The sequence below is a fragment of the Amphiprion ocellaris genome, chromosome 20 (genome assembly GCF_022539595.1).
Source record: "Amphiprion ocellaris isolate individual 3 ecotype Okinawa chromosome 20, ASM2253959v1, whole genome shotgun sequence".
Taxonomy (NCBI): Eukaryota; Metazoa; Chordata; class Actinopteri; family Pomacentridae; genus Amphiprion; species Amphiprion ocellaris.
The window spans coordinates 30,945,818-30,959,801 of record NC_072785.1 but is presented as its reverse complement, the minus strand read 5'-3'; the positions used below and the strand labels follow the sequence as shown (position 1 = coordinate 30,959,801).

General features: G+C 37.6%; 1 protein-coding gene across 2 annotated transcripts in view; it reads right to left on the bottom strand.

Annotated features, from left to right (window-relative positions):
• Positions 1-8,091: 8,091 nt before the first annotated feature.
• mipol1 (mirror-image polydactyly 1) overlaps positions 8,092-13,984 on the bottom strand; it is a 63,881-nt gene continuing 57,988 nt past the window's right edge. For both annotated transcript variants that reach the window (XM_023282119.3, XM_055006131.1), the window contains one exon: positions 8,092-8,602. In XM_023282119.3, the coding sequence (XP_023137887.2) occupies positions 8,536-8,602 (67 nt within the window). In that variant the 3' untranslated portion in view covers positions 8,092-8,535. The remainder of the gene's footprint in view (positions 8,603-13,984) is intronic.

Sequence of the window (13,984 nt, the reverse complement as noted above, 5' to 3'; positions counted from 1 at the left end):
TAATAACTTATTATACACCGAAGCTGATGTTTGAAAAATGAACTAAGAACAAAAAGAACGTTGAAAACTGATTTTTTAAAAACCAGTTCAACACAAACCAGTTTGAAACTGAAGCTCAGTCAGAAAATATTAAAAAACATCAAGAAATACATCAAAGATTCTCATGACATAAATATTAATGATTGTGTCTCTCTTGATTGATTGTCTTAATAATGGCTTTAATGTCAGATACGTGTGAATTATTAATAAAATGGACTTTATTTAATCACAGAAACTAATCACTGTTGTAATGATGATAAAATCTATAACAATGAAAATACTTTTTTAATGGAGGCGACCTGTAGAAGCATGTAGACAATACAAGTTTAGAGTGAAAACTGAATTCAACATGTTTTTAAATCTCCAAAAGAAACATTTATTTAATCCTTCAGTTTATAGAAATGATTCTGACTGTGGATTTCAGCTCTGGTTTTTTATATCTGCAGAAAATGTCGTTTGATTTCTTTTAGTTTCGGTTCATTTCAGTCGTGATGAATCAGAGGAGAAATAAAGATCATTTCAGTTTTGTTGCTGCAGCAGATGAACCGAGGCTCCGTCACATTTTATGAACACATTAATCTCAGTCTGACACAATAATAATTATTTTATTAATCAGTTATCAGATGGTTCTGCTCACGTGGGTCAGGATTTAGTCTTTTCTAGCAGATTCAGTTTTTCTGTGGGTTTAATTCAAGGCTTCTGTTGCTTTGTTCTGCAGAAATGATTTATATTTTCAATTCCAATAATTAATTCACCAAATTTTTTAAGCAACCTTTAGCTGCTTTCAGAAAATTGAATATATGTTGTTTTATAGATACTAAATTATCAGATAATTATTAAAATACATGCAGCTAAATTCATTCTACAGTTTTTAATGACGTTGTAAATATAGCTCATGATTCTACTTCCTGTTTTTATTTAGAAGTGTTCCTATTATTACATCCACTCCAGAATATTAGGAACATGAAGCAGTTTAATTCACCACCAAAATATAAAAGCTCCATGGTTCATATCGGAGCTTTTATTTTGGATTCTATCAGATCTTACAGGTGTTCCTAATAAAGTGGCCTCTTGATGTGTTATTTTCTCTCAACTAAAATATTGTTAAATATGTATTTTAATTCAGTCTCTAATTAAGTCTCTAACAGGTTGCAGAATAACTGAATTTTACTGATTGATTTTGCTTGTGAATAAATGAGAATATTTTCCTTCAGAAACTAGAATAGATGCTGTTTAATTTCCTACTTATCTGTGCAATAAGGTTATTTCTAGAACGTGGGCTTGTGTATATTTCGGTTTATTTGTATTTTCTAAACTAAATTCCTTAGTAAAGGTTATCTACTATTATTAAGTTTTTACATGAAACACCTTTGAGAAAATATATATTTATATGTCAAACTAAATTCACAACTAAAACTGAAATACTGCATGAGTATAAATAACTGCATATTATGACAGCATTTGCACTTTTATTGTGAATACTTTTAGTACATTTTGACGATTATATTGATGGTTTTACTGCAATAAAATGGTCGGAAATCAAATTCACAACACTTTTTTCACTCGTAAAGCTAAAATTCAAATAATGAATTCAGCTGTTGAAGTTTCGGATTGAAACGTTTAAAAGTTCAGTTTGTTTCTGATGATTGTAAGAATAAAATAATCAAATAAAAGATGGTTAATAAATCCAGATTCAACGGCTGCAATAGTCACACAGATTTGAAATATACTAAAAGTGACAAATTCTCACATGACTTTTGTTGTTATGACAAAATGCATCACATACTGTTGTATAAAACTAGATGTGTTCAACCACCTAAAGTCATTCATACTTGGAGTTAAAGGACAAAATGTGAGACACATTTAGGAATATTCTCCTTTGAAAACCTCGATTTCAACAGAGGAGATTTCTTTTCACGGTCTTGTGTCTTCCAGTGGGCCTGAGGTGGGATCACTTCAACATTCTTTTGAAGACGTTCACTATCCTTAAGAATAAACCCAGAATAATGATAATTCTGCTAAATACTGGTGTTTTTATTGCAGTAAAGGTTCTGAATTTTCCTGCTACAGTCAACCAGCTGCACTGATTGAAGAACTGCAGAGTTTGTGTCTCTGGTTGGACGGCAGATGAAGATGTGTCGTGTTAAAGGTAGAACTCTAACGGATCCTCTGCCACCCAGTCTGCTGCAGTAATACGAGCCATATGTTCCCGGTGGGGAGGATCGGGCCGGTCGGGGCCCTCCGGCGGCGGCGGCGGCGGCCTCGGGGCCCCCGGCATCATTTCACTAAAGCCCTCGGCCTCTTTTCTCTTCACTCGCGCCTTATGGAGGAAAATGTCGGCCACAATGCGACGGCCCTCGGCCCCTTTCTTCGCCTCGCCTTTCATTCCCACACTAGAAAGCCACGAACAGGGGCCCCGGGGCCACTAATGCCTTTTGATGGGGATTGGAATTAATTATCTCCAATAACACAATTGTGCTCGGCCAACGAAAAGAGCAAAGAAATCCCCTCCAGAATCAGAGAGAGGCGAGGAAGAAAAGAGGAGAGGGCGATCAAAGCGGGGCGAGAGACACCCGCACTGACTGGGGGAGAGAGAGAGCAGCTGCTTTTCCATTAAAAATGATACGGAGGAAGTTTATTAGAGCTTTGTGAGGCGCTAATATGGCTCAGCCCAGAGGTTGGTGGTCCTCGTGGAGGGAGGGGGCTTCATTACTGAGCCGGACGGGGGAGGGGGGTAATTGGCAGAGCTTTAATGGTTGTTCTGGTCGGACTGGTGCAGCTCGGAGAAGTTTATTTCATCAAACTATCAGTTATTGATCGATCAGTTCACTCTTCATCCAGACTATTAATTACACATTAAACTGATCACACAGAATAACTGACCTCCTGATGGACAGATGGTCCATTATTATTAGATCACAGTTATAATCTGGATCTAAACACAAAAATAAAGACAATAACTATGATTAAAGGGTTCATTAATTATCTGCACTTTACAGCAGCGGGTTCAAAATCACTGAAATGTCAGATAACTAGAAATTGTTTGTTCTGATGAAAATTCAAACAAATCATTTATAAAGAATATTTAGAAATTTCAAAGTAGAAACTCAAAGGGACAAAAGTGAAACTAAAATGAGTCCAGCTGTGATTTCCAGTCAGTCTAACTGCATCAACGTGGTTCTATAATGAGCTGAGAACATCAGAACCTTCTCAGTTCTGGACCTATGGACTGGGTCTATCTATGTCTGCATCATGGCTCCACATGGAAAAGAACTGAAGACAGGAAGAGAAAAATCTGACTGAGAGACTTGACAAAGATGGAAAAAGATCCAAGAAGATCAACTAGAAACCAGTGAAGCAGAGAGTCAGCACTAATCAGGAGGTCTAGAAGGAGTCATAGTACCACTAATCAGGAGGTCTAGAAGGAGTCATAGTACCACTAATCAGGAGGTCTAGAAGGAGTCATAGTACCACTAATCAGGAGGTCTAGAAGGAGTCATAGTACCACTAATCAGGAGGTCTAGAAGGAGTCATAGTACCACTAATCAGGAGGTCTAGAAGGAGTCATAGTTCCACTAATCAGAGCTCCTAATATGACTCCACAGAAATTGAGCTACTTTCTCCATCCAGCTGTAAAAACAGACATCAGCTGCTTCAGACTTGGTTCAGGGGTTCTCAATGGAAACCAGAGTTAGTGTAAAGCTCAGACAGGGTGAAGGAACCTTCAGAACATCAACCTCTATGGACGGAGGACCAGAACTAAACCTGGTTGCTGCTCAGAACTAAACTTTCAGATGAACGTTTGCTGAAGAACCTGAGAAGAAGCCCTGATGGATGCTGGAGAATATTCTTTGGTCAGATGAAGATCAGTGAGTTCAGATGGAGTCCAGATGTTTGGTGAGAACCTGACCAGGACTACCACAGTGGATGCAGAGTCCTGACAGTGAAGAACGGAGGTGGGAGTGTGATGATATGGAGCTGCATGAGTGTAAAAGGCATTGATGATATTTATAGATGCAGCATGAAGGTCTGGATAAACCAGAATACTGGCTGATAATATGAAGAAGAGGAACATTCCAGCACAGAACATCCAAAGAACATCACATAAGATGTTCTACACATTAATAAGTGAAAACCAGAATGTTCAAACTTAAAATTTGTTCAAAATGACACAAAATGCGTCCAAAACAAGTTTAAAAATGGTCCAAAATTTGTCTTAAATGAGTCAAAATTTGCCTAAAACGACTAAAAATTTGCCCAAAATTGTTTGTCAAAATTCTGCAAAATGTGTCCCAAATTACTCAAAATTTGTCCAAAACAAGTAAAGAAATTTTCCAAAATTACTTGGAATTTGTCTATAATGACTCGAAATTTTTACAAGTTACTGAAAAATTGATCCAAAATTAGTCAGAAATGGTCCAAGTAAGTCCAGAATAAGTAGAAACTTGGCCAAAATTACTGAGAAATTGGTCCAAAATGGGTTAGAAATGGTTCAAATTAACTAGAGTCAAAACTCGTCTTGAAATGACTGAAAATTGATCGAAAACGGGTAAGATATGGTTCAAATTGACCAGAAATGGGTCGAAACTTGTCGTAAAATTACTGAAAATTGGTCCAAAATGGGTCAGAAATGGTTCAAAGTGATCCAAAATACATCCACAATGAGTAGAAATTCATCTAAAACTATTGAAAATTTGTCCAAAATGGGTTAGAAATGGTCCAAATTGACCTGAAATAAGTCCATAATGAGTCGAAACTTGTCCAAATTTACTGAAAATTGTTCCAATATTGGTAAGAAACGCATGAAATTGACCCAAAATGAGTCAAAACTCATCCATAATGACTGAAACTTGTTCATAATGACTCATAATTGTCCAGATGAGATCCTACAGAAGAACTTAGTTGTATTTCTAGATGAAGGTTGAGCAGCAGGAACCCAACAGTGAAGAACAGGAAGTTCTAAAAACATGGACTCAGTTTTGTTGTTAAGTTTCTACTGTTGGGCCTGAAGTTTTATTATAATAAACACAAGTTGTTAGTTTTTCATTTGACATCAGAGCAAATACTCCTAGAACCTAGAAGTAATCTGATTACTCTACAGGGTACAGTTTGGAGCCACAAACAGGAAGAGCTCAGGGGGCCGACAGCCAATCAGAGCGCAGGATTCCCTGCGGCGGTGGACTTCAGTTTCTCATGTAGAGAGAGAACGTGATGCTGGAGTTAACAAGAGATCACACACACACGGACACACACACACACACGGACACACACAAACACACACACGGACACACACACACACACACGGACACACACACACACACACGTACACACACACACACACACACACACACACACACACACACACACACACACACACACACACACACACGGACACACACACTCACTCTCTCCCAGGTGGCGTCAGAAGTTGGAGCTCCAACAAACTGAGTCTTTCTTCAGAACAAGCAGATTAACGGCTGCAGGATTAAAACCAGGACACCCAAGACGACCACGAGTGGTCTGCCGTCGCCATGGAGACCCACCATGTGTGTGTGTGAAGGGAACCACACACACATCATCCAACATGTCAGGAGGAAACCAGCATCTCCACAAACGTCTAAATTAGACTCTGATTTATTGAAGGTTTCTGGTTTTAATCCTCCTGCTGTCTTCATTTACAGGCACCAAAAAATATTGTTTCCTTGTTTGAAAAAAATCCAAAAAATTCAGCAAAAAAATTCCCCAAATTTCTGAAAATTTGCAGAACCTTCGGGAAGAAAATTCCAATAATTCCTTAAAAGTTCCCCTTAAAAGTTGTATTTTTAAAAAATCCCCCAAATTTGACAAGAAAATTCTTGTAAATATTTTCAAAAAATGAGTAAAAATCTTCCAAAAAATCCTAAAAATGTCTAAAGTGATTCCATATATATCAGAAAAACTTCTGTTTTCTTTAAAAACATTCACATAAAAATCAACCGAAATCCAGCGAAATTCACTGGATTTTGGTTGATCTTTTTGTGAATGTTCTTAAGAAACATTTTTAACATTTCTTTTTTCCCACCAAAAAATGTTCAAATATTTCCCAGTAATGTTAAAAATGCGGACATCAGAAGTTTCACTGTGAAAATATTTTTTTTTTCATATTTTCAAACTTTGAAACGGGTCAGTTTTGACCCGCAGGACGACACCAGGGTTAAATGATTTATTAATTATTAATTGACGTGTTTGTTCCTGAAATAAAGCCCTGTTAAATTAAACCTGCATGTTTTAAATTTACAAATATTTGTGAGGACCGGTGGGAGTTTTTAGACACTAGTGAGGACAAAATGTGTTCAGGGTTCATGTCAGAGTCCTGGGAATGTGTGTGTGTGTGTGTGTGTGTGTGTGTGTGTGTGTGTGTGTGTGTGTGTGTGTGTGTGTGTGTGTGTGTGTGTGTGTGTGTGTGTGTACTGCAGCAGAGGTCGACCAATCAGGTTGGCCGTGGTCCTGTTTAGACAGCGTTAGTATGCAGAGCAGAGAGTGTGTTTTACTTTCTGTTTGAGTGTGTATTTGTTGTGTGTGTTTGTTGTGTGTGTTTAGTTAGTATTTGTGTGTGTGTTTAGTGTGTGTGCGTTTGAATATAAAGTGGCGTTTTGTGTAAAAAACTGAGGAAAAAGCAGCTTCAGCAGACTCTTCAGTCAAACTAACAGCAGGACGTTTACTGTAGTACATACTGAAGTATTTCTACTTTATTCCAGTATCTTCCACTGTGTACTTCTACTGCAGTTACTGGTTGTTGTACACATTACAGTTCTGAACACAGAGCATGTACAGCATGTATTTCTCATCATGTTTTGGTGATTTTATATGAATTTGTGGCTTTTTTAAGTCCTTTTATGTTTTTGCAGGTGTTTTTCCATCATATTTTGGCCATTTCACATTTTTTGTGGTTGTTTTGAATCACATTTTAGTCATTTTACACATATTTGTGGTGGGCTTGCAACACATTTTGGTGATTTTACATGAATTTGTGGGTTGTTTTTGGTCTTTTTACATGTTTTTGTGTTTGTTTTTCATCATATTTTGATTATTTTACATGTGGTAGTTATAGTTTTGTATTATGTTTTAGTAAGTGTCACCTTTTTGCAGTTGATTTGAATCACATTTGGTCATTTTTTTAATGATTTTGTGTTTGCATTATATTTTGGTCATTTTATGTGTTTTTGTATCACAGTTTGGTCATTTAACATGAATTTGTGGTTGTTTTTGGTCATTTTTACATGTTTTTGTCAATGGATTTTATTTGGGTTGTTCTGTGTCACATTTTGATCATTTTTATGAACATAAAAACGTTACTTCTACTCTCAGTCCACCTTCTGTCCAGTCTCAGTACTTCCATGACATTTTCCATTCTAAACTCCACATGTTGATGCTCCTGCTTCTGTAGATTTAGTTTCTGAACTTAGTTTAGTTTCAGTGTTGAGTTAATGTTTCAGTAAAAACTCTTTTTAAAGTGTGACTGAGAGCAGATTAAAGACGGAGCTCAGCTTCTTTAACGCCGACGGTCTGACCGAGATGTTCAAAGTTGTCAAAGTTAAATTTTAATTTCAAGTTTTTGGGGAGCATAAAGTCAGAGCGGCTTCCTCGCATTTGTCACAGCGATCCTCGGAAATTAAACCGAGCAGCGACTCCGTTTGAAACAGGAGAGTTAAAGAGACGTACCTTAAATCAACAGAAGAACTAAAAGGAAGGCTGATCTTCAATTAGAGCCGCCGATGATGAGGAGGAGGAGGAAGAATCCCTCAGAAACCAGACGAACACTGGACCCAGAAAAAATCAGAAAGTTCAACAGACAGTAGAATCTGCTCATTAAACTGTGAATTATCTCAAAATGATGAGTTTACCGCAGATCAAACCACATTTCACTGCTTCAGGATCGATTTTCTAACCTTAACGTCTCCTAAAAACAATAAAAAACAACCATTAAACCAAACTAAACACCAGCTTCAGCCACAAAACTCTAAATCACGTTGACAAAATAAAATACAATAATAATGGAAGTACATGGAGGGATGAAAAAGAACATTATCACCAGTTTATTTCATGGTTACACCAAAAATAAGTACAAAGAAATACAACCGGTCGTATTTAATACAGATAAAATCAGATAGAAGTGTCAAAAAGTAAAAGCAACAGTGCAAATAAAATCAGCTGATTGTCCCGTTCTAATATAGAATCATGTTTAAAACACGGTCATGATTGAAAACACCTGAAAAAAAACTGAAAACTTTAAAACTTCTGAGGCGTTTCAGGGCTTAAAAGTTTCAAATCCTAAAAAATATTGAAAGAAGAGGAAATAAAAACAGAAACACTTGTAGGTTCATAATATCAGAATAGAATAAAAATAATAATAATGATAACAGAAGAAAACAAAACAAACAAACAAACAAATAAAACCTTCATTGATCAGTTCAGTGATGTAGAAACAATCAATACTTCAGATTATTGACGAGGCGATCAGATGACTGATCGAAGGCTTCCGGCTCCGACTTTCTTCCTCAACACTTCGACCAAACGCTCCAACCTGAAGACGAAGAAAACAGGAAGTTAGAAGAAGAACCGCATGAATCCTGAAGACCAGAGAAGAAGAAGAAGAAGAAGAAGAAGAAGAAGAAGAAGAAGAAGGTTCCACATGTTCCTCCTGTCAAGAAAATAATCAGCTGGACTGGACTGGTTTCACCTGGTCTCAGGCGGTCTCAGTTAGTCTCAGCTGGTCTTAGTTAGTCTCAGCTGGTCTTGTTTAGTCTCAGCTGGTCTTAGTTAGTCTCAGCTGGTCTTAGTTAGTCTCAGCTGGTCTTGGTTAGTCTCAGCTGCTCTTAGTTAGTCTCAGCTGGTCTTAGTCTCAGTAGGTCTTGTTTAGTCTCAGCTGGTCTTAGTTAGTCTCAGCTGGTTTTGTTTAGTCTCAGCTGGTTTTGTTTAGTCTCAGCTGGTCTTAGTCTCAGTAGGTCTCGTTTAGTCTCAGCTGGTCTTAGTTAGTCTCAGCTGGTTTTGTTTAGTCTCAGCTGGTCTTAGTTAGTCTCAGCTGGTCTTAGTCTCAGTAGGTCTCGTTTAGTCTCCTTTGACAACACCCAGGTTTCTAATGATGACGTCTTGTTGCCATTTCCCTTGTTTTGACTTTAGGTACAAACTTTAGACCAGGCTTAAGGTTCTGAATCACGTATTTCAGGCTGCAGAGTCGAGTTTTTAGCTGCAGAGTGAACTTTGAAGATGTAGAGTCGTGTTTCCAGCTGCAGTGACGTGTTTTTCGCTGCATATTTTCCTGCGGTCTCCAGCTTTTGACAGACGTTTCTTCATCATCATGGTGAGCCGGCTGGAAATGGTTTTCTGACTCTCAGGAGAAAATGATCAGGCCGAGTGCCGACAGAGAAAAAGTAAAGTGAGAGGAAGCTGAAATGAGCGAGGAGTTGGAAAACTGACCCTGGATGACTTTCTGATGCTCGGTGAGGCTCTCTCTGCCTCTTCGCCTCTCTCTCCAAATCAAATTAAACTTCCCGTCTCTAATAACCAGCAGATTTTTATCGCCACCCCCCCTCCGAGAGCAAATATTCCTCTCTCCACTGTTCAGAAACTTGGGAGGCTCTTCAGAGTCGGCCGCCCCCCCACTGGCAGCCAAATTAGAGCAGAAAGCCGCGGGTTTGAGCCCAGGAGGACGGCGCAGGACGCAGACGGACGACTTAAGCTGTTTTCATCATGAATCTCATCCCTTCATCTTCAGGCTGATGAGACGAGGAGCAGCAGAAGAAGAAGTCACGTTATTCAGCATCAGACCGTCATCCTGCGTGAGGCGAAATCTGAAGGATTAATTCTTCCTGATCAACTCGCCGGCGGAGACACTCACTCCGATGCCCACTGAATATGAATCATCGCCACCAAATCTTCTTAGTCCCACGCGCTTAACCGGCCTTTGAACGCCTCGCCGAGAGTCTGACGGCTGACGTTCCACTCGGCAACATGTTTCCGATGGCAGGAAAACGTTTTTCGAACCACACGGTGACGTTTCCCTCTGGAACCCTTTAAATCAGGGGTGTCCAAACATGCGGCCCGCGGGCCAAAAGCGGCCCTCCAGGGGGTCCAATCCGGCCCTCAAAGTGTAAAAATTACAGAGAAGACATTAACTGCAGATTGTAAATTAGTAAAATTATACATTTAAAATCATTTCTAGTTGTTTTGAGCATGAAGTAAAATACTAGATTGTTCTCATGGTCTCATTTTTGTAAAATTTTGTCTTGGTTTTGTTTTTTTTTTTGTCTGACTTTAGACCAGTGTTTCTCAAATAGTGGGGCGCGCCCCCCTAGGGGGGCGCAGAGGCATGTCGGGGGGGGCGCGGGCGACTGGGAGGAAAAGGTCCTTCAACACGGAACTAATTAGCTAAACTATTGTTTTAACGTCGGCCTGTTTTTCACGATGTACAACAATACTGAAATTGTGCTGGCCCCATAGACTGTATATGCCATAGATATAAAAAAAATATTAATAACAATGATCTTCTGTATATACCTATGGTATATGCACTGGCCGTTCAGACTCCGAAGTACAGACTCCAGAGAACAGGAGAACGCATCGTTAATGTGCAGTCGGAACACCAGCGTACTTGATCACGTCACGTACTCCTCTCATCTCCTCCGATTCTTTTTACCAGCGTTGTCAAACATGTGGCCTGTGGGCCAAAACCGGCCCACCAGACGGTCCATTTCGGCCCGCGGGACGACTTTACAAATGATAAAAATTACAACATTAACTGTAAATTGTAAATCTGTAAAACTGTAAATTTAAAATAATTTCTAGAACTTGACAAGTTGTTCTGATCATGAAGTGAAATACTGGATTGTTCAGTTCCAGAAACCTGTGACTGAATGTTTTGTGTTTTTGTAGATAAACTGTTATCTGGCAGTTACAATGCATGTGGAAATGATGAACTGAGGCATAACAGGCTACTGTTGAAATTGAACTTGTTTTCCTTAAGAAATTTCAGGTTCATAATATTTTGTAAAAAGATAGTTCATTAAATGTGAACATTTTCAGAATGTACTTTTTTTGAACTAAAACAAAGGGGAAAAGTTGGAGTTGTGGTTATTTATAGGTTATTATGCTGTGATTTTACTGGTGGGGCCCACTGGAGATCAGATTGTGTTTATGTGGTCCCTGGACTAAAATGAGTTTGACACCCCTGATCTTTACTGTGAAAAACAACAAAATGGAATCAGATAACATAACACAGCCCTGCATATTCATGTTTTCACAGTTCATATATATATATATATATATATATATATATATATATATATATATATATATATATATATATATATATATATATATTTTTATATATATATATATATATATATATATATTTATATATATATATATATATATATATATATATATATATATATATATATATATATATATATATATATATATATATATATATACGCACAAAGTTATTGGGGGGGGCACGAATGTTTTTTGTCCTCCAAAGGGGGGCCCGACAGAAAAAATTTGAGAACCACTGCTTTAGACGTTTGTCTCATGTTTTTGTCGATTTATTTCTTGTTTTTGTTGTTTTTTGTCTCGTTTTTGCCGTTTGTTCATTTTTTGTCACTTTGTAACTTTTCTAATTTTTTGTCTTATTTTTGTTTTATTTTGTGTCATGTGTTTCATTTTGTGTCTCGTTTTTTTGGTTTTGTGTGAAATTTTTCTAATATTTTGTCTTGTTTTCGCAGTTTTTTTGTCTGACTTTAGACATGTCTCATGATTTTGTCGTTTTGTTTCTCGTGTTTGCCGTTTGTCCATTTTTCTGTCACTTTGTAACTTTTTTGTCTAATTTTTTGTCTCTTTTTTGTTTTGTTTCGTGTGGTTTGTCTCATTTTTAGTCATTTTGTGTTTCCTTTTTGTCTCGCTTGTGTTTTTTGACTTATTTTTGTCATCTTGTGTTTTGATATATTCATTGTTTTGTGTGTTGTTTTTGTCTTTTTTTATCTCGCTTGTGTTGTTCATCAGTTTTTTTGTCATTGTGAGTCTCTCTTTTGTCATTTTTTGTCAAATTTTTATCATTTGTCCATTTTTTTTGTCACTTTCAGACTTTTTTGTCTATTTTTTGTTTAGTTTCGTGTCGATTGTCTTATTTTTTGAGACAAATGACAAAACTCAGACAAAAACAACAAAAACAAGACAAAATATTTAAAAAATGAGACATAAACTGACAAATAGAACAATGAGCAATCACGATTTTACCTTATGATCAAAACAACTTGTCATGGTCTAGAAATTATTTTAAATTTATGGTTTTACTAATTTAAAATTTGCAGTCAATATCTTCTCTGGAATTTTTACACTTTACAAAGTCGTCCCACGGGCCGGATTGGACCCTCAGGAGGACCGGTTTTGGCCCATGGGCCGCATGTGTCTTCTCAGCATTTTTCTCGTTTTCACTAAACATTGATCAAAATTCACAGAAAAAAGTGAAAATGTTTCCTGGAGACGAAACTCATCAACAAACCAGGATGTCCCAATCAAGATTCTACTTCCTGATCCGATTCCATGGTCATTTAATTACTCCACCAAGGAAAGGCGGAGTTATATGACGATCAGCGCTGGTTTGTCTGACCGTCTGTCTGTTAAGCCTGTTTTATGCTTTCCGTGTCCGTGAGGTCCGTGCTGCTCCATGCAGAAAAATTGCATCATTTTAGCAGCTACGCTCCCTTGAGCGGCCGTTCTCACGCGGAAAATTTCTGCGCCGTGTACCTCCAAAGTTTTCTAACTACGCAGACGGAGTCCACGGAAAAACATGGCAGAGGGCCAGGACCTACTCGTAGCTGAAGTCTAGACATACGTGAACTTATACGATTCATCACACAGAGATCACCGTGGTAACCGGGTTATGAACTATTCATGGTGTGAAATTAAAACTAACTGCTGAAATGCAACTATTCGGTAAAATGCCATGTTGTAAGTGGTGTAAACAATGGCAACTTCTTCTTCTCTAGTTTAGTACCAGAGTAGACCAGGTAGACGTGTGTTTGCGATACACTGCCCCGTGCAGTTTGGAAGCAGACGCTGCACGGAGTATAAATGCACACACATTTTCTAGTGTGGATTTCTGTGCGACTCGTTCGTGCAGAAAGTATAACCCAGCCTTTAGCAACATTACTTAAAAATGGACTAACGGATTTGTATGAAATTTTCAGGGAAGATCAGAAATGACACAAGGACCAAGTGATGAGATTTTGTCAGTGTTGCAGCTTATAGTCTGGATTTGGATCCATTGTGTTGAAAGGCTCATTGATGATTAGAAAACCCTTGTGCGGTTATGTTAGCACATGGATACAAGTGTGGGTTTCATGGAAAACAAGAAACTGTCTGGGTGACCCCAAACTTTTGAACGGCAGTGCAACAAAACAGATTTTTTTAGACTTTTAGAAACTGAATTAAAGACTCATTAAAATAGAATTTAAAAAATGTATAAAGTAAATTATAGATCTTCAGACACTGTATTTGAAACTTTTAAAACTGACAAACATTTTCAGCACCTGACCTGAAGATTTAACAAAACTGACTTATTTTTAGACTTTTAGTAACTGAATTTGAGACATGTGGAAACTGAATTTAGGACTTAGGAATCGAATTTAAAAGTTTTACAACTGATTGTAAGACTTTTAGAAAATGATTTTAAGACTTTCAAAGTAATTTTGACACTTTCAGCAACTAAATTGAAGATTTACCCAAGTGATTTTTAGATATTGAATTTGAGACTCATTGAAATTGAGTTTAGGTCTAAATAAAACTCAATTTAAAGATTTTAGAAACTGAATTTACGACTTTCTGAAACTGAATTGAAAGTTTGGGAAGGTCCCGGACTACTTCTATGTTGAGAGAACATCTCCGAGTCTCATTGAGGAACCTCAAA